At 43.7% G+C, this 20,969-nt stretch overlaps 3 protein-coding genes across 3 annotated transcripts in view; all 3 read right to left on the bottom strand.

The window, feature by feature from the left end:
- Positions 1–13,775, bottom strand: part of LOC311106293 (mitochondrial import inner membrane translocase subunit TIM50-like) — a gene marked incomplete at its 5' end in the record, with an annotated part of 31,902 nt that extends 18,127 nt beyond the window's left edge. The window contains 3 exons of the mRNA XM_084148583.1: positions 8,037–8,068; positions 8,738–8,897; positions 13,539–13,775. Coding sequence (XP_084004709.1) covers positions 8,037–8,068; positions 8,738–8,897; positions 13,539–13,775 — 429 coding nt within the window. The remainder of the gene's footprint in view (positions 1–8,036; positions 8,069–8,737; positions 8,898–13,538) is intronic.
- Positions 13,776–14,554: 779 nt separating this feature from the next.
- LOC311105744 (ras-related protein Rab-1A-like) lies at positions 14,555–17,065 on the bottom strand (the record flags this gene model as incomplete). The annotated part of the gene is made up of 6 exons (XM_084147953.1): positions 14,555–15,329; positions 15,512–15,643; positions 15,762–15,857; positions 15,964–16,059; positions 16,268–16,340; positions 17,004–17,065. 6 exons carry the CDS (start codon positions 17,063–17,065, stop codon positions 15,105–15,107), a joined length of 684 nt encoding a protein of 227 aa, XP_084004079.1. The 3' UTR covers positions 14,555–15,104.
- A 31-nt stretch (positions 17,066–17,096) lies between these two features.
- On the bottom strand, positions 17,097–20,757 carry LOC311106292 (uncharacterized protein). Its single transcript, XM_084148582.1, has 5 exons — positions 20,673–20,757; positions 19,409–19,640; positions 18,739–19,194; positions 18,543–18,596; positions 17,097–18,433 (listed from the first exon to the last, which is right to left on the bottom strand). Exons 2-5 carry the CDS (start codon positions 19,545–19,547, stop codon positions 17,958–17,960), a joined length of 1,125 nt encoding a protein of 374 aa, XP_084004708.1. The 5' UTR covers positions 19,548–19,640; positions 20,673–20,757; the 3' UTR covers positions 17,097–17,957.
- Positions 20,758–20,969: the final 212 nt, after the last annotated feature.

The raw sequence follows: 20,969 nt of genomic DNA, 5'->3' as shown, positions 1-20,969 counted from the left end.
CTGTGTTGTGGGTTGTGTATGTTCATGTATGTATTTCAGGAAATGGGTTCCTGAAATTCCCCAACAAGCAGCTGATTGGTCAATGAACATTGATGATTGGAGAGCTGACCCCGCGCCCTCGTCAGGACGCAGCCGTCTCCAATTACCAACTCCTTCTGAAGCTATATAAGGCCCAGTTCTGTTGCTCAGAAGGGGGGGAACCAGAGATGAGAGAGAGGGCTAATGGCTGAGAGTTATAGCATGTTGGTTGTTGCTAAGACATTTGGTACGTACTGTGTAGTTGTTGCTGTGAGAGCTGATTGTAATGTTTTGTGTTAGTTTGTTGCTCAGAGAGTTTCTTTAATGTCCTGAGTTAGTTTTTTCTCTCAGGTTTTGTTGTGAACCAGTTTGTGTTATTTTGTTTAATTTGTTCCCAAGGGGGGAAGGGGAAGGCACCTAGGGAGTGCTTAGGCAAGAGGCCTGCGGGCATACATTACCCGTAGATGTTAACTGTCTATGCACACTAGGAAAGACCTGGGCGGACCATCCCCTGTATTTTGGTTAGTGCACCAGGTGGTGCTAGTTAAGTAGTAGTGGGTAGGCAGGTAAGGTAGGAGAGGGGGGGCTTTGATATTTACTTTCTTTGCTTTGGTTCCGTCCAGCCCCCTTTCCCCAAATTTACCGTGCGAAAGAATACATTCCCTGTTAACGGTATTTCTCTGCCTTTTGTCATCCTTACTCACACCTACAGTCCCATACCTCTTTCACACCACGGAGAGTTGAGTTGTAGCAGGGTGTTGCGTTCCCTCTTCCGAGAGGAGTGCGTAACATAATGGGGGCTCATCCGGGATTTCATTAAACCCACCGGACCCTGCTGCGCTGAGCTCTCTGAGTTGTGATTGAGGTGTGATGGTAGGTTGTGAGTTTGGGTGACTTGTTTAGTTTGTGTGTATTCAGGAGGCTGCTGTATACAAGATGGCTGCCTCAGCCATCTCCAAGTTCATTGAAGCGCCCTCTGTTGATAGTTTGGTGAGGTTTCGGAAAATAGATATTTTCGCTATTGCTAACCATTATGGATTTGTTATCCCTGAGAAAGCCCTAAAGGCTAGTCAGGGAGGGTTTAGTGAGAGAGTGAATTCTCTCATTTCAAGATAAGGAGCGGGAGGCTTCAGGAGAGGAGACGGGTAGACCTTCCGATGCCAAGTCGGAGGAAGGGGTTGCTCGTACCCCCTTTACATTGCCCCGATTCGATCCTTTATCTTCTGCTTCAGGTCGTTCAAGCGGGACCGCTAGGCTAAAGGTGAGGCTGGCCCGGTTAGAAATGGAGCAAAAAGATAAAGAGAGACAGATGCAGTTTGGAAAATGGAAATTGAAAAGGAGGTGAGAATGCGACAACTGGAGCTAGACGCTGGCTTCAGTGCGACTCCACAAACTGCTTATCATCAAGCCCACTTCGATGTAAGTAAAAATATAGCGTTAGTCCCTCCATTCCGGGAGTCGGAAGTGGATTCCTATTTCTTTGCTTTTGAGCGTGTGGCCGCTGCGCTACATTGGCCACCCGAGGTTTGGCCGCTCCTGTTACAATGTAAATTGTCTGGGAAAGCCCAGGAAGTAGTAGCTGCTCTATCCCTGGAAGACAGTTTACAGTATGATACAGTTAAAACTACCGTGTGGCGGGCTTATGAGTTGGTGCCTGAAGCTTAGACAGTGCTTCAGGAACCACAAAAAAAACATCTCACCGTACTTTTGTTGAGTTTGCAAGGGACAAAGAGTCTCTGTTTAATCGCTGGTGTTCAGCCAGCAAAGCTAACACCTTTGCTGATGTTCGGGAGTTGATGCTGTTAGAGGATTTTAAAAGCAACCTCCCTGATAGAATTGTAGTTCATTTAAATGAACAGAAAGTGGTGACATTGGCCCAGGCAGCAGTGTTAGCAGATGAGTACGCTTTGACACACAAGACTGTCTTTGGTGCGCCTCGTTTTGAAGACCGAACGATTACATCATCAGTGCCCCGTTCAGGTCGCTTTTCCTCTGACAACCCTAAGCCTTTTCATGAAGTCCGTGAATGTTTTTACTGTCACCAAAAGGGTCATGTGATTGCGGACTGCCCGGTTTTGAAAAATAAACCGAAACAGTCCCTGTCACCGTCCCCAAAAATTGAAAGTATGGGTTTAGTCAAGTCTTTGGCTCGTCTGTTGGACCGAGTTATTGATTCAGCATTTGAGAAACCGAATCCTGTCTATGCTCCGTTTATATTTGCCGGTTGTGTTTCCTTAACTGGAGAACAAGCTGATCAAAAGCCCATTCAAATCTTACGAGACACCGGGGCGGCGCAGTCAGTAATGGTTACTGATGCTTTACCCTGGTCTCCTGAAACGTATTGTGGCTCGCATGTCATATTAAAAGGGATCGAGACAACAACAGTACCTGTACCATTACACTGGGTCCACTTAGTGTCAAACTTGGTATCAGGATGTTTCCGTGTTGGTGTAGTGTCTACACTGCCAGTAAAAGGAGTTACATTGTTACTAGGGAATGATATTGTAAGGTACCAAAGTTAAGAGACAGCCGGTTTCTCCTTGAGAGCACAGACACCAACACTGTCCAAACCAGTCGCGTTCTACTCTCCGCCTGGACAGCCCAGCATCTGTGTGTAGCGCACTGTGTAGTAGTGTCCAGTATAATGAACCGTGGCGCTGCGGCTTGTCTCTGTGCCGTCATGCCTACGTGTAGCCCTCCCCGCGGTGACACTTTCAGCAGCGCGCCACACCAGCCCACCAATTACCAGACAAATTAATCTCCCAGCTGATTAATATTCAGCTTCATCTGCCAGCAGGTCCCTGGCCTGGGCCCGGCCCACCTGGGGGTTTGCCTGCCCAACGGGGAGAGAGAGAGAGAGGGAACCAGCCGGGGGCCGAGTGGGACACCACATGCTGCACATTGGGGCCACTACATGGGAACCGAGGGGGTGGGCTGGAGCTGTTTCATCCCCCACCTCAACACCCCTCCCTCCCTATCAAGGCTGTCATAGACTGTTCTCACTGCTACCACACGGCAAGCAGTACCGGAGCGCCAAGTCTAGGACCAAAAGGCTTCTACCCCCAAGCCATAAGACTGCTTAACAATTAATACAATTACATTGCCCCCTCCCCTTGTTTTTACACTGCTGCTACTTGCTGTTTATTATCTATGCATAGTCACTTTACCCCTACCTACATGTACAAATTACCTTGACTAACCTGTACCCCCGCACATTGACTCGGTACCAGTACCCCCTGTATATAGCCTCGTTATTGTTATGTAATTTTCTTGTGTTACTTTTGATTTGATTTTTTTTTACTTTAGTTTATTTAGTAAATATTTTCTTAACTTTATTTATTGAACTGCATTGTTGGTTAAGGGCTTGTAAGTAAGCATTTCACAGTAAGGTCTACACCTGTTGTATTCAGCGCAAGTGACAAATACAATTTTATTTGCAGTGGTTGAAGAGACAGACTGCCCAACTATGCCCCCTGCTGCCTGTGCATGGTCATAAGGAATTTTCTTTATATAAACGTAGATAATTTGATCACCGACACAGTTCATGATTTAGACAACTGCTTATAAAGCACATTGCCTATCAGATTAGTTTCAGAATGTGCCAGGTAAACCTGTATACTAGGGCAAAGGTAAGGGGATGGGCCAGTGGGGAAAGGTAAACACAGCAATGATAAGTCGGCCTAGTGTGCCCTCTTGTGGCTAGGCCTAGAGAGTTGTTTTAAGAGGATAGCACCCGATTCCAAGGTTGGCTGCCAGAATTTTTTGAACACGACGCAAACGGACCTCCGTCAGCGCCAACCTTGGAATCGGGTGCGATCCTCTTAAAGCACTCAGACTAGACATCTCATTCAGAGCCAAGCTTATGCTTAGGAAAGGAAAAGAAGGCATGCAAATGACTGAGTCTTATCAACCCCTATGTTGGTAGTGCCTAGTACATAGTGTCCAGTATCTCCGCCTTCCTTTCCTAAACCAATAGTGTCACGTAGTCAGGGTTAGAGTCAGTTCAGGAAATCATTATCAATTAATTGATCTTATTTCAATGCCCTGTCTCAGATTATATAATTAGCCTAATTAATGGAATTAACCATGCAATCTCAAAATGAGATAAATATGGAACTAGAAAACACACAGAATATTGCTACAACAGATTGTTTTGCCCATTAAAGTATCTCTCTCAAGAACCACATTACAGAGCAGTGAATTAACTTAGAACAAGACTTGGGTCTTCCAAATTGGACTTTCAGAGGAGGTTGACACTGTACGAGGAGTGTGAGTGCTCATTTAGGGGTAATTCACACCTGGTCACAACACTGGGGCAGAGGCCCGGGAGACCAGGGGCAGGCCATGTTCCCGAACCAGCTACAGGATGGCCATGGGAACTCTCACCAAACATCAGAGGTGGCCACTTATTGCTCTGAGAGATTAAAATAGTTCCCACACTGATAGCCGTGTACAATATGGCTGTATGAGAACATAGACCCTCACAGCAACACACTGGTGAGGGGCAAATCCCATTATAAGAGATGTTGCTTGGGCTACTGAGTGACGCAGCGGTCTAAGGCACTGCATCTCAGTGTTAGAGGCGTTACTACAGACCCTTGTTCGATCCCGGGCTGTATCACAACCGGCCGTGATCAGGAGTCCCATAGGGCGGCGCACAATTGGCCCAGCGTCTTTATTGTTTGGCCGCCATTGTAAATAAGAATTTGTTCTTAACTTACTTGCCTAGTTAAATAAAAAGGTTAAATAAATGCTTGAGCTAGTGAAATGAATGAGAATTGGTTGTCACACCCAAGTTCCAAATTGCACTCCTCTGGTTTGGAAATTCAGCACAACCTAGTCCAACCCCTAGAGCAGTGGTCACCAAGTCAAGATCAGTTTCACAGTCAAAAAGCAAGCTGAGATCTACGGCGCAGATTCTTTTTTTAAATCATGACTTAACATTTAACATGAACCTAATAAAAACAGTTCTGTAGGCATGAGGTTTGTGCAGTAGGCCTAATACATTTGTTTTATTTTTATTATAGTCATTTAGCAGACGCTCTTATCCAGAGTGACTTACAGTGCATACATTTTTTCATACGGGAAACGAACCCACAACCCTGGCGTTGCAAACGCCATGCTCTACCAACTGAGCTACACGGGGCCATTATCACAGCATATTGGCTATATGCCTGGCCTGCCAATATTGTTATTCTCGGGGGGGGGGGGGGAGTAGGTCAAATCATGACGTCAGTGATCTTCAGGTCGGAAAGTTCTAGAAAGATGCCAGAGTTTCCAACTTGAAATTCCGAGTTTGATGACCGTTCCAAAATATTTTTTCTAGTCGGATCTAGTTAGGTTCCCTAGGTTCTAGACGTCAGCTGCATCTGGTAATGAATGGTGTGGCTGTTGAACAAGTCGAGGAGACTAAATTACTTGATGTTACCTTAGATTGTAAACTGTCATGGTCAAAACATAGATTCAATGGTTGTAAAGATGGGGAGAGGTCTGTCCGTCATAAAGAGATGCTCTGCTTTTTCTACACCACTCTCCACAAAGCAAGTCCTGCAGGCTCTAGTTTGATCTTATCTTGATTATTGTCCAGTCATATGGTCAAGTGCTGCAAAGAAAGACCTAGTTAAGCTGCAGCTGGTCCAGAACAGAGCAGCACGTCTTGCTCTTCATTATAAATCAGAGGGCTAATATTAATACTATGCATACCAGTCTCGCTTGGCTAAGAGTTGAGGAAAGACTGACTGCGTCACTTCTTGTTTTTATAAAGAAACAATGTGTTGGAAATTCCTAATTGTTTGCATAGTCAACTAACTACTAACAGCAGCGTAAGAAGTGTGCCTTTTGAAGTGGGAACAAGCTTAAACTGTAAAGTGAAGAACAGGGCATGAGAAGTTAAATAAGTGTGCTCTTTGAAGTGCCCCATTCCCAAACCCACACCTTTGACACAGGCCACAATCTTCTGAGAAGTGTGCCCTTTGGTAGCTTAGTCTCACTTAAGGCAGGACATGATGGGTAACACTTTATGAGGAAGTATGCCAGAGGTGTACAACCCGCAGACCAGGACATAATCTGACCAAACATTTGTGCCAAACAGGACCAAATCCAAAGCGACCACTACCTAAGACTTGGCTGTAGAGCTACTGATGTCACTCAGTACAAAAATGAACACCTAATTTCCTCCCCAAAGAAACTCATAAGTGTAGATGACTAGTCATGTTTTCACTAGCATGTTCAGTCTTAGAACCTCAGGCTACTGATGAATGCAAAGCCCAAATATGCTGCTGTACAATATTGGCCTTGGGATGTAACTGCATTAATCTACCTTAGGACTCTTCCACTGGACAGGTGGGCCAGACATTCACGTTAGGCTCTTCTGGTTCCAGAGAGGAAGCCATAGAGATGAGAACAGGATCCAGATCGTTCTCTCACAGTGACACCCAAAGACCTCCAATTGACACAGATCCTCCAGTCTAAGGGGACAAGTGTGGGATCCAGCACCAAGAGGCCTGGCATACTCCACTCACAACAGCCTGACAAGTGTGCCCTTTGAAGTAAGAGAAGTGTGCTCTTTCAAGTGCCCACCTTTCCAAACCCACACCTCTAACCCGTGGCAGAAGGCCACACATCACGTAAGGCCTACATACCTCAAATCACAGCAGCCTGAGAAATGTGCCCTTTGAAATGGCCACAGGTTAACTATGAAAGACCAAACTAGGGTCTTTGATGATGAAGTGAGCCTTAAGAAGTGTCCATGTTCCCAATCCCACAGCTCTAACCCCTTGCACATGCCACATATCCCAGTTACCCGAGACGTGCCCTTCGGAGGACGTTGCCCCCCCATCCTGTTCTCATTCCACACATCCTGCCCAAGCTAATGCCACTGAAAAATATACATTAGTGACCACAAGAGTCATATCAGCCAACTACAGTATGTTCACCTTGCGGGAAGCTCCTTCGGTGGCTTTTGGATTATATTTTACCCTCTTATTATGGGTGTAACTTATAGTAAAATCATGATATATTGCTGTAAGCACAAGGGACCTTAATATTAGGTAAATAGCTGGTCATCTCATGTACTATAATAAGGTTTTCATTCAAAAAGTGTTGAGTAAATGGACATCAATTCACTCAGAGATCGACAATTCACACCATGAAGGCTGAGCCTTGGAAAGGTGTTCCAGACATCAGGCTCCTCTGGTTCCTGAGAGGAAGCCATAGAGATGAGAACAGGATCCAGCTCCTTCTCTCACAGTGACACCCAAAGACCTCCAATTGACACAGCTCCTCCAGTCTGAGGGGACAAGTGTGGGATCCATCACTAAGAGGCCTGGCACACTCCACTCACAGCAGCCTGACAAGTGTGCCCTTTGAAGTGAGAGAAGTGTGCTTTTTCAAATGCCCACCTTTCCAACCCCATACCTTTATCCCCTGGCAGTTAACAGACTATTCACAGTAGGCTGACAAGTGTGCCCTTTGAAGTGGACAGCAGGACCACACCTGAAAGTTGAAAGAAGTGTGCTCTTTGAAGTAGCCACCTTCCCAGACTCACACCTCTAGTCCCTGGTGTGTCTTGTGGGAAACTATACATACCGCAAGCACTAGCTTGAATCAATTAACGAGCTACATGGGATCTACCTGAGACGTGTGATAAGTGTCATTTAAAGTGGGGCGGCAGGTAGCTTAGTGGTTAAGAGCGTTGTGCCAGTAACCGAAAGGTCGCTGGTTCTAATCCCCGAGCCGACTAGGTGAAAAATCTGTCGATGTGCCCTTGAGCAAGGCACTTAACCCTAATTGCTCCTGTAAGTCGCTCTGGATAAGAGCGTCTGCTAAATGACTAAAATGTAAATGTAAAGTCACCACCTTTCATTATGCACACTTTAAAACCACTGGCACAAGCCACAGTCTGCTTAGAAGTTCTACAGAACTTAGTCTGGCAATCTTTTAACTCTACTTTTCAATAATTGGTCCTAAGGCAATAAACCACATGTTCTGCATTGAAACAGGTTTGAATGAAAACATACCGTGTTTCCTTGTTCATCCACTGAATTGCTTCCTGTAGATAGTGAGAAAAACACATTATGATAATATTATACATATATTTGCATTGAAACATGAGCATTTATTGCATTGCATTACATGCATCAGATGCCATGTGTCCACAAATCAAATTACTTCTGAAAAGCATATGGCACCGCACAATGTGTCATGTGTTTCAGCAGAGACATAACAGACTCTTCGTGAAACATTCAACCATTCCTTTTGACAAATGTGGTCATGTCTTCTACAATTCAACCATCCATCTAGGCTGACAGTAATGACAGAAAGTACAATAACACTGGAATATGCCAAGGAATTTAAATATTTGATTCATATACAATAGCTATTGAACAGTAACTTGATCAGAAAAGTCAGACATGCTTTGAGAAAACACATTTGAGAAAGATATAAAATGAGTGCAAAGAGACAGCTGATCAAAATTCTACATCATTGGAATGAAAGGCGATTAATATACAAATCTGCCCATTCACCTAAAGCTCAAAACAAGTCTTCAAGAATGCCCTCTTAAAAGTAAATATTCCACAGAGCAAGGAGAGGGTGTCCCAAATCACTCCACTATCTTCTGTATGACCTTCACTAGCGCTGCTGGTTCAGTGTCAGCCCTTGACATGCTGCTGCTCTGACAGAGTGGAGGGGACCGAAGAGAGGGAACAGGCGGACTCACCGAATATGTACACCATGCCGACAGCACCTCCTATCCCCATCAGGCCTGCTAACCGCATTACCATCTTCTTGGCATAGGCTGTGTTCTCCTTCTGTTTCTTGTCCTCTCCCTGGTCATGCTTCTGCTCCGAGTCCCCGTCCCCCTCTGGAGGGGGCTGGCCCTGTCAGTGTAAACAGCCAGGTCAGATTCCGTTTCACTTCCTCACACAAGACAGCTAGACATTATATTGGGAATACGTAGCTATAATACAGAATAGCTTGGAAATAAGGAATTTAAAATCATAAAAAAGGAAATGAGACTATGCTTCTAGTTTATACACTACCGGTCAAAAGTTTTAGAACACCTACTCATTCATGGGTTTCTCTTTATTTTTTACTATTTTCTACATTATATAACAATAGTGAAGACATCAAAACTATGAAATAACACATATGGAATCAAGTAGTAACCAAAAAAAGTGTTAAACAAATCAAAATATATTTTTATATATTTGGGAGTCTTCAAATAGCCACCCTTTGCCTTGACAGCTTTGCACACTCTCAACCAGCTTCATGAGGTAGTCACCTGGAATGCATTTCAATTAACAGGTGTGCCTTCTTAAAAGTTAATTTGTGGAATGTATTTCCTTCTTAATGTGTTTGTGTTGTGACAAGGTGGTGGGGGGGGGGGGTATACAGAAGATAGCCTTATTTGGTAAAAGACCAAGTCAATATTATGTCAAGAACAGCTCAAATAAGCAAAGAGAAACAACAGTCCATCATTACTTTAAAACATGAAGGTCAGTCAATACTGAACATTTCAAGAACTTTTAAAGTTTCTTCAAGTGCAGTCGCAAAAACCATAAAGCGCTATGATGAAACTGGCTCTCATGAGGACCACCACAGGAATGGAAGACCCAGAGTTACCTCTGCTGCAGAGGATAAGTTCATTAGAGTTACCAGCCTCAGAAATAGCCCAAATAAATGCTTCAGAGTCCAAGTCACTGACATCTCAACATCAACTGTTCAGAGGGGACTGTGTGAATCAGGCATTCATGGTTGAATTGCTGCAAAGAAACCACTACTAAAGGCCACAAATAATAAGAAGAGACTTGCTTGGGCCAAGAAACACGAGCAATGGACATTAGACCGGTGGAAATTTGTCCTTTGGTCTGGAGTCCAAATTTGAGATTTTTGGTCCCAACCGCCGTGTCTTTGTGAGACGCTGTGTGGGTGAACAGATGATCTCTGCATGTGTATTTCCCACCGTAAAGCATGGAGGAGGAGGTGTTATGGTGTGGGGGTGCTTTGCTGGTGACACTGTCTGCGATTTATTTAGAATTCAAGGCACACTTCACCAGCATGGCTAACACAGCATTCTGCAGCGATACGCCATCCCATCTGGTTTGGTCTTAGTGGGACTATCATTTGTTTTTCAACAGGACAACGACCCAACACAACTCCAGGCTGTGTAAGGGCTATTTTACCAAGAAGGAGAGTGATGGAGTGCTGCATCAAATGACCTGGCCTCCACAATCCCCCGACCTCAACCAAATTAATTAAATAATCGAGAATTTCAACAAGCATTTTGCTACAGCTGGCCATGCTTTCCATCTGGCTACCACTACCCCGGCCACCAACTCTGCACCCTCTGCTGCAACTTGCCCATGCCCCCCCCCCCGCTTCTCCTTCACACAAATTCAGACAGCTGATGTTTTGAAAGCGCTGCAAAATCTGGACCCCTACAAATCAGCTGGGCTAGACAATCTGGACCCTTTCTTTCTAAAACTAGCCGCCGAAATTGTCGCAACCCCTATTACTAGTCTGTTCAACCTCTCTTTCATAACGTCTGAGATCCCCAGAGATTGGAAAGCTGCCGCGGTCATCCCCCTCTTCAAAGGGGGTGACACTCTAGATCAATCCTGCCCTGCCTTTCAAAAGTATTTGAAAGCCAAGTTAACAAACAGATCACCGACCATTTCGAATACCACCGTACCTTCTCCGCTATGCAATCCGGTTTCCGAGCTGGTCATGGGTGCACTTCAGCCACGCTCAAGGTCCTAAACGATATTATAACCGCGATTGATAATAGACAGTACTGTGCAGCCGTCTTCATCGACCTGGCCAAGGCTTTCGACTCTGTCAACCACCGCATTCTTATTGGCAGACTAAATAGCCTTGGTTTCTCAAATGACTGCCTCGCCTGGTTCACCAACTACTTCTCAGATAGAGTTCAGTGTGTCAAATCGGAGGGCCTGTTGTCTGGACCTACGGCAGTCTCTATGGGGGTGCCACAGGGTTCAATGATTGGGCCGACACTTTTCTCCGTGTATATCAATGATGTCGCTCTTGCTGCTGGTGACTCTCAGATCCACCTCTACGCAGACGACACCATTTTGTATACATCTGGCCCTTCATTGGACACTGTGTTAACAAACCTCCAAACGAGCTTCAATGCCATACAACACTCCTTCAGTAGCCTCCAACTGCTCTTAAACACTAGTAAAACTAAATGCATGCTTTTCAATCGAGCGCTGCTGGCACCCGCCCACCCGACTAGAATCACCACTCTCGACGGGTCTGACCTAGAGTATGTGGACAACTACAAATACCTAGGTGTCTGGTTAGACTGTAAACTCAACTTCCAGACTCACATAAAGAATCTCCAATCCAAAGTTAAATCTAGAAATCGGCTTCCTATTTCGCAACAAAGCCTCCTTCACTCATGCTGCCAAACATGCCCTCGTAAAACTGACTATCCTACCGATCCTTGACTTCGGCGATGTCATTTACAAAATAGCCTCCAACACTCTACTCAGCAAATTGGATGTAGTCTATCACAGTGCCATCCGTTTTGTCTCCAAAGCCCCATACACTACCCACCACTGTGACCTGTACGCTCTTGTTGGCTGGTCCTCACTACATGTTCGTCGTCAAACCCACTGGCTCCAGGCCATCTATAAATCACTGCTAGGCAAATCCCCGCCTTATCTTAGCTCATTGGTCACCATAGCAGCACCCACCCGTAGTCTGCGCTCCAGCAGGTATATCTCACTGGTCATTCCCAAAGCCAACACCTCCTTTGGCCGCCATTCCTTCCAGTTCTCTGCTGCCAATGACTGGAACGAATTGCAAAAATCTCTGAAGCTGGAGACTCTTATCTCCCTCAATAACTTTAAGCATCAGTTGTCAGAGCACCTTACCGATCACTGCACCTGTACACAGCCCATCTGAAATTAGCCCACCCAACTACCTCATCCCTATATTGTTATTTCTTTTGCTCTTTTGCTCCCCAGTATCTCTATTTGCACATAATCTCTTGCACATCTAGCATTCCAGTGTTAATACTATTGTATTTATTTTGCACTATAGCCTATTTATTGCCTTACCTCCATAACTTGCTACATTTGCACACACTGTATATATATTTTCTGTTGTATTTTTGACTTTATGTTTTTTACCCCATATGTAACTCTGTGTTGTTGTTTTTATTGCACTGCTTTGCTTTATCTTGGCCAGGTCGCAGTTGTAAATGAGAACCTGTTCTCAACTGGCTTACCTGGTTAAATAAAGGTGAAAAAAAATAATAATAATTTGAGATGGTTTGGGATGAGTCGGACCGCAGAGTGAAGGAAAAGCAGCCAACAAGTGCTCAGTATATGTGGGAACTCATTCAAGACTGTTGGAAAAGCATTCCAGGTGAAGCTGGTTGAGAGAATGCCAAGTGTGTGCACAGCTGTCAAGGCAAAGGGTGGCTATTTGAAGAATCTCATAAAATATATTTTCATTTGTTTAACACTTTTTTGGTTAATACAAGTTTCCATATGTGTTATTTCATAGTCTTGATGTCTTCACTATTATTATACAATGTAGAAAATTGTAAAAAATAAAGAAAAACCCTTGAATGAGTAGGTGCTCTAAAACTTTTGACCGGTAGTGTATATACACATCAAATTGTGACAATAAGATTAATCAGTGTGTGTGCCGGAAATGCATTGGGGGCGCGGAGAGTATACCTGACCTTCAAAAATCGAGAAAAACCTTGACCCATACCATGCATTTAATGTAATGTTAGCCTTGTACAGAAACCTTGATGTGTGAAAAATAAATAATAGACGGTGGCTGAATATGGGAGTATACGTGCTGGTTAGCTGTATTTCTAGGTAAAGCAAGTTAGCTTGGCTAGGAGATGAATCCACTACCTACTTGGTAGCTAGCTGGCTAGTATCGTAAGGCTAGTTTATCTCGTGGAATATGCCTGGGTGTGTTACATGTGAAAGTAAACTGATGAGCTAACGTTAGCTAACTAGTTAGGGAACACTCATTCAGTTGCAATTGAAAACTAACTAGCTAATTATTACAGCCAGTAGCAAAGGCATTGTTGGTAGGCTAGCTAGTTGACTGGATACAGCCAGTTGGATGACAGGGTCCGTGCTATCCGGGATCCTCCGGACGTCACTACCCTAATTAAAATGGTTTAGCTAAGGGTTAGGGTATGGGTAAAGGTTTATAGTCAAGGATCCCGGATTGCACTGACCTGGATGACAGGCTAGCCTAGCTCAACATGCTAATCCGACGAGTTCATTCATTCAGTCAAATAACGGGGTGTAAATGGAAAATAATACCGTTAGTGTCGTAAGAGACCCGGAGTTTCAACAAACTGGAAATGACAACTCATGAAAACCAAACCAGCTGATTTATTACATGTTTTTTTTTTGCCTTGCCTTGCTTGTTAAAAGTATGGCTATCTAGCTAACATTACCCAATCAGGCAGGGGGGAATGTCAGTTAGCTAGTTAACGTTACCTAGCTAGCTTGACTCACCTGACTCTTCTGTTGCTGCTGAAGCCTCTCTTGCAAGATTGCTTGAGCGAGTCCACCTGTAGCACTGCCCTCTCCTGTTGGCTTCTCCGTGGAAAGTGCCCGAATCAAGTCCACTACTGCTGGGGTTGAACCCCCTCTGCCCCCGTTCCTGAGCGTGAGGAGGCCCCTGCTCGCCCGGACACACATGGGGAACATAGACGTCGCGGACATCTTGAATGGGAAAGAGCCGGTGAACATAGCGCGAGTGAAAAGGACAAACGCACCTGATTGGCTTAGGTTACTCTGAGCGACAGCCATAAGGCGCAATAAAAATCGTTAACGGTCACGTGGAACAAAATACGGCGATACTTACAGCGTTTTCTCCAATCGTAACAAATATTTCATTGAACTTCGAATGCAACCCAACATGTCAATCATGACTGATGGCAATGCCCGAAGTCTGTTAAAAATACATCCCCTACCCAGAAGGTTTTTACAGAACTGTAGACTAATACACACAACAAATGGTATTTTATATTGCTGTACCACTCTAATTCCCTTCGCACAGTCTAAATTGTATTAAATTAATTTAGTATTTTATAAGACATGGCAAACTTAGCTTGCACTGATTTGTCTTTCAAATGTTAAACTTTTAAGCCCCTATGTAATAAATTATGATTTTCGTAGAGCATAGCAACAATCATTATCTTAATTTCTTCCTTTCATGTTGCTTCTATTTTGCGTTTCTATATCTAATATTTATGACCACTAGAGGGCAGCCATAACAACACAGTAGCATCTGCTTCAGATTATGGGTGTTGCACTCACAGAACTAGAACGATTCTGTTTCTATGGTTGCACCGACCATACCAGAGATGATTTGCCACAGTTGTACCTGTGGACCACTCTATTTGTGGACATTACACATTACTCATCATATTATTTGAAGAGTTCAGTTGATCAAATTGTTCATATACATCAACAAGTTTCAAGCAACAACAGTGCATTATGCATAAAAACAATCAAGAAAACAAATTAAGCCACAAATGTATAATTTATTGTCGTCATTAAACAACAAACGTTAATCAAAAAGTGTTTAACACAAGAAAAAACAAGTTGTTGACCACCCATGGTAACCAAAATAATAAATTATTCACAAATGTTAGAGATAAAATGACACCCTAAATTCACCTTACAAGTTCAAATCATCAAGCAAACATTCACCTATCCTGGATCCCCACATGGATCAACTGTTGTTTCACATGTTCGATACCCAGGCCATTCAAAGGTAGCATGGTTGCTGTCTCTGTTCAGCTATTACATTCCACTCCTTTTACTCCATGTCATATGCCAAAGACTCTTTGGCATATGACACAAGGAGTGGAATGTTACATAGACTGGTACCCAGACTAATTCAAAGGGTGCCTTTCAGCGGGCCATATTCTCTGCATTAATGGAACAGGCTACCGCATAACTATTGCATAGCTGTTCTCACAACGATCAATTACCATCTCTGAACAAAACAAAAGTAAATGAAGATAGTGTCCAAACTCATTGATTATCTTATGCTGTAGTTTGTGTATGGCATTAGCAACAAGAATTCCCCTCCCCTGCAGTAGCCTTGTCTTTCCCCCCGGGCCAAAGGGGTGCACTGTTTATCTTGTTTCCCACTTTAGCAGCCTCACTCTGAACACCATCACTTCCAACACGCTTCTGTATTTCAGAGGCCATGGTTAAAAATGATTTCTCTACATTATCAGCATTCTTCGCACTGGTCTCCAGGAATGGAATCTTTAGGGACAAAGCAAATTCCTGAAGCAATCGTACAAACAAAAAGAGAGAGCAGAATTTTATGACATTTACCACGACACAACAGAACAAAAGCACAATAACGTGTGATTAGCATGTCTATGACTGACAGTCATTTGTAGTTAACGAGGAATCAATTGTGCATTGGTGTAGCAAGCATTTTATGAGGGAGAACAGACACTTACTTGACCAGTGGCATAGTCCACTACCTTTTTAGAGACCAAGTCACACTTGTTTCCCACAAGCAACTTGGAGACATTTTCACACGCATAGCGGTCAATCTCCTCCAACCACTGCTTCACGTTGTTAAAGGACTCCTGGCAAAATAGTTGAAATCTCAAACATATTGTTTTATCTCTAACTCTGGTACATTGCGATGCAATAGATGTGTCAATCCAGCGCATAGAGAGGAAGTGTTCAAATACACTGTGTTACCTGATCAGTGACATCATACACAATGATGATCCCATGTGCTCCTCTGTAGTAGCTGGATGTGATGGTCCGGAACCGCTCTTGTCCAGCTGTGTCCCACTAGGAGAGAGAAATCAAACAGTTAGAACTTACAAACAAGCCTTACCCATCCTCAAAATGTACAACTGGAGCTATAACAGAATTTGTCTTATAAACATGTATTTACAATTTGTAGTTTGACAGTCTTCCCATCCATTTCAATGGTTCTGATCTTAAAGTCGACCCCGATTGTGCTGATGTAGCTCTCTGTGTAGGTGTCATCCTGAGGAGCAGAGACAGCTGAGCAGTGTTATTAGTTACAATGAAGAGAATGGCTGAACAAACCTTCAAACAGTGGTTAATTACTGGGTTGGATGATGTTTTGCAGTCTCCTTTCCACAAAGGAAATGGCCTTCGCTTTCTGTTTACTCTAGACTCTGCCATATGGGACACCAAAGATTGTGTGTATTCTATTTTAACACAATGCCTACCGCAAACCGCAAGAGCAGGCAAGACTTGCCGACACCAGAGTCTCCTATAAGAAGCAGCTTGAACAGGTAGTCGCTGAGAAAGACATTACAACATTATTATTTAGGTTGATTATATCATCAAGTAGGATAAATTCACACACCATTGATAGATGGAAGATGCACTATTGTTATTGCATACAGGCTCTGCAGAAACACACACACACAGCTGTCAGCCTCCCATGTCTTTAGTATTTGTTGGATCGGCCAAGTTATCTTAAGGGCCGAAGAGTTTTCCAAAGCAACAAAAGAAAACCCAAACAAACAAAAGTTGACTCCCATTTCACAACAGCCATTGGCCTAAAAGTTGGAAAATGTGTCCCAAATTCAGAGGGCATTTTATTCCCCTACAAACCTAAAGGGACCTTTAACTGTAGCTCCAATGTTTCCAAGACAATAGCCTACCTAAACATGAGACCACATCCTGCTTCGACAACCGTACAAATAATGCTACAATACCATTGTCACTCACAACTCATCACTACTTACTATTCATGATTCATGGCCAGATAGCTGGATCCAGAGGGCAGAAGGTAAAAAAAAAGGAATAACTGAACAGAATGTCTGTGTTATCTTTGGCTTTTCACAGATGCGTTGTGTTTCGTCCTTCAGAGGGCAAACAGCACCAGCACCTTGCATGATGAGCCAGGAGTCCTATCATTTATTAAAGCCTAAGATCATGTTTCAATGTTGTCAGTACCTGGGTCTTAAAGCTGTAGCGTGGTTTAGCTTGGGAAGTGACTGATCACAGATCCCATACATTCATTCGCTGCCTCCAGGAACAAATAAGTTCAAAACAGGTTGTTTTATTCTCAAGATTTGGTTGAAGGAGTCACACATTACAGTACAGTAGTCTATAGTATGTTTTAAAAATCATTCAGTCTGGAAAAACTAAAAGTTAATTGAAGTTCAGTGAAAAGGTTACTTTTTCATAAAAACATTTCTTCAGCATTGACAAAATATAACAACAAAATTCCCAAAACTTTCCTAAAAAGTTGAACACTCAATATAATTTAAACTCAATACAAAATGAAAATACATTAAATTGAAGTGCAAATGCTACAAATATTGCCAGTTTCTATTTAGTCGTCTCGTAGTTGTAGTGGGATTTATTGCCAGTTTAAAAACCAAACCACCTAACCTTTGGATAGTAATATGACAGAGGTTGGCAGATGAAAACTCATTCATACTTTCCACATGTACAGTATGTGCTATGAGGCCATGTAAAACAAAACAGGAGCAGATCAACAGTTCGCTTACACTCGAAAAGCATTTTTAGAGTATTGCACAAGTTTTTCTCTGACAAACATCCTTGCAATGTCCACTCTTGCTTCATTCAGTAAAAAGAAAAGAAAAAAAGAATGTGATTTACCATAATTCTGGAACCATGACACGTGGATGCATTGCTCTTTGTCATCAAAAGTAACACAAACCAGTCACTAGTTAGAAGGCTCATCTCCAGTATATAAAGATATTCATAATTTTATTTTGGCTTCCTGCTATTCAGTACTCTCTATACTAGTGGCAGCATACTCATTCTCAAGGTGAATCAGCAAACAGTATTAATGACATGATCCCAGTACACGGGCAAGCACTTCACAGGTAGGGTCTGTGTGTGTGTGTGTTGTGTTGGGTTCTGTAGGTGAACTGGGAGTTAAGGCGGTGGGTGGCAATTGACCTTGTCCCGCAGGAGAGCCAGGGCACTGGTGGAGAAGTCTCGCAGGACGCTCACAGTCTCTCGCTGCATCTGCAGGGAGTCGCGTACAAACTCCTGCTGCGACTCCACCAGCTGCTGCACGGACTGGGCCAGGGCCCCCAGAGACCCTGACACGGCCCCTAGCAGGGCAGTAGTGGCCTGCTGCTCCTTGAGACTGAGGGAGGCACTGTGGGCTAGCTGCTTCCGGATTGCCCCCTGCCCCATGACTGACCCTGGAGAGGTGGAAGAGGAGGGAGGAGCAGGGAGACAGGAAGAGGGAGCTGGGAGGGAGGACGAGGAGGTAGCCATGGAAGAATACATAGCGGTGGAAGAGGCAGCGAATCTGGAGTAGGTGCGACGAGGCTCAGCAGGAGGGTGGAAGGAGCCCATGTGCCGCGGCACCTCTTCTAGGTCCTCGAATCCCAGACTGTTGTCTATGGGTAATACACAAACACAACGTGATTACACATAGATGCATAATTACACAGAAACATAGGTGCAAACACATTTACCAACAATAAAGCGAGAGAGAAATAGTTTTACCTTCATCGACTGGTGTCATGAATGAAAAATCATGAGATGACTGAGAAGGATCCCCTACAAGGACAAGAAAAACAATATGACAAGGGAGATAATCAGAATCAATACAATGTGAATAGTGTGTTGAGTGCATGAGTGTTGGAGAGAAAGAGCTCATGAGAAGAGGAGAAATGTTGTTCTGAATACAGGAAAGACTCACGGCCAAATGGCATCCGAGAGAACATGCCATAATCTTTATCTGGAGTTGAGAAAGACGAGCCCATGGCGTGGGGGCTGGTGCCAGGCATACCCATATGATGAAGGCCAGCCATACCATTAGAGGTGCCAGAGAAGCGAGTTGACATCTCCGACATGTCACCAAAGTCATTCTCCTCAGGTTCATTATTCATACTGCCCATGGTGGCCTTGTTCGGAGGGGACATGTTTAGTATCACGTGCACCATTTTCTCCACTGGCGACAGGTTCTGGGAGATACGGACACCATTAGGCCCTCGCATTGCCACCATCCTGCGCTTGGCGTCGCACTTTAGGTCCGCCCACTTCTTGACGATCTCCATGACCTCCCGTTGGCACTCGCTGATTTTGTTGATGCGAATCGCAATGTCCGCCCATGTTCGCTTCCTCAGGTCTGACGAGGCGCCTTGATTGAACTTGCCTGTGGTGGGTGACAAACGCAGATAATAGCACTCCAAGGAATAAAAGGCAAACAGAGAATAAAAAACAAACAAATGCAAAGTGAACATATGTCTATTTTGAGTGCTTCATGCTGATCATCACCAAAGGCCTCACACAATACCATGCATAAACTTCATAAATGATCAAATTCATGTAATTTGTGCACACAGTACACACTGAGTGGAGGTACTTACTTACGAGGATGTGCCTGTTTCTTTTGACTTCAGTCAGCAGCAGGTGGACTTCATCGAAGGTGAAGCGTGACTTCCTTTTCTTCATGGGCAAGTTGCCACCAAGTTCCTCTATTTCGCTATAGGTGAATTTGAAATTCATGTTGCACCCCTAACGGCCCTTGGCCTGTCCTGTTTACACGCCCAAGAGATAGCCACCTATACCTGAGAGGGCACCACCCCTGGCACTGCCAGCCTGCAGGAGAGAACAAAATGTAAACCACAGTGCACTCCACTGATAGGAATCCCTGTGTAAAGACGTTATTGTTATAAGACTGTGTAGCTTAGTTCGTAGAGCATGGTGCTTGCAACGCTAGGGTAGTGGGTTTGATTTCCAAGACCATGCCTATGTAAAAATGTATGCACGCATGACTGTAAGTTGCTATGGATAAAAGCATCTGCTAAATGGCATATATTATTTATTATTATGCATATATTATAGATTAAAGAAAAGAGTGCATTGAATTTATAAAATGTTTTGGGGAGAATTTGTTCTGTGGGAAAATAATATGCCGTAATCAATGGGTAGACCAGGGATCCATCCCTAAGTGTGCCTAAAATTTGACTTCTGTAATGCATCAACCTCTTCATAAAGGCATACATTCCAGTAGTCAGGACACCATGATTTACTATTGCCGAGAATACCTGACAATTGACATAATAGTTAATTGTAAAAATTTAAATACAACTCTGCATGGGAATTAAATGTGGGTATTTGTCTTTAAATTAACCATTTGTATAATTAGTAGCTTCAATCTCACACTCTCTTGCTAGGCCAATGAGCATTATGCTTCCTGGTTCTTTGTTGAGCCCCCTTGAGTACTCTACGCTGAATTTAGCCAGCTACAGTAGCTATTTTGCTGTATAACGAATGCCAGTGTTTTCAACCACGGTAAACCTGCATCATGCCATGCAACGAAGGGGACAAAATACAAATTAAAAAACGAACACAGATCTTTACCAATTTGTTGTGGATATACTGATAAGACAATTGCGAGCTTTTCCTATGCATTCTGCCTAGCTAGCTACCATTTTGAAGGAACGTTGGCTAATGTTGGTCGCTAGGTCGGTAGCTAGCGCTCTAGCTAGCTAGCTAGGTCGTCCGCGTTTGTTTGCAGATTGTTTATAGATATTGAAACTTTAAATAGCTTAGTAATTAATCACCTTGACAAAAGAGTTAACAATAACACATGTGAAGTTGTGATTGATTGGATATAGCAGGAATTACCAATAGAATGACGAATGTTTTTTCTCCTCTTGCAGTGTAGCTTCATAAACTTCGCACAGACGACGAGAAGAACGCTGAGTTGCGCAGACTCTGATCGCACTTTTCCATGACCCACAGGCGGATACGAGCGCAACATGTACGAAATCTTACCAGAATACGAATTTGGGATGATGCCAGGAATGGCCACATTACAGTTCAACGTGCATCAGTCACTGCTACTATTGTTACAAATAACGTACATTCATTGATTGAACGAGTACACACCCTGTGGTGACATTTGTCAACCAAGTAATGTAG

Source organism: Coregonus lavaretus (genome assembly GCF_964263955.1).
Source record: "Coregonus lavaretus genome assembly, chromosome: 30".
NCBI lineage: Eukaryota > Metazoa > Chordata > Actinopteri > Salmoniformes > Salmonidae > Coregonus > Coregonus lavaretus.
The sequence above is the reverse complement of the archived record's forward strand: the minus strand, read 5'-3'. Positions and strand labels throughout refer to the sequence as shown.

Coding starts and splice junctions, on each gene's coding strand:
- LOC311106292 (XM_084148582.1), bottom strand. CDS start 19,547: ATGAATTTCAAATTCACCTATAGCGAAATAGAGGAACTTGGTGGCAAC. Junction 18,597..18,738: donor CTCTCGGATGCCATTTGGCC/GTGAGTCTTTCC, acceptor TTGTCCTTGTAG/GGGATCCTTCTCAGTCATCT. Junction 18,434..18,542: donor CATGACACCAGTCGATGAAG/GTAAAACTATTT, acceptor TATTACCCATAG/ACAACAGTCTGGGATTCGAG.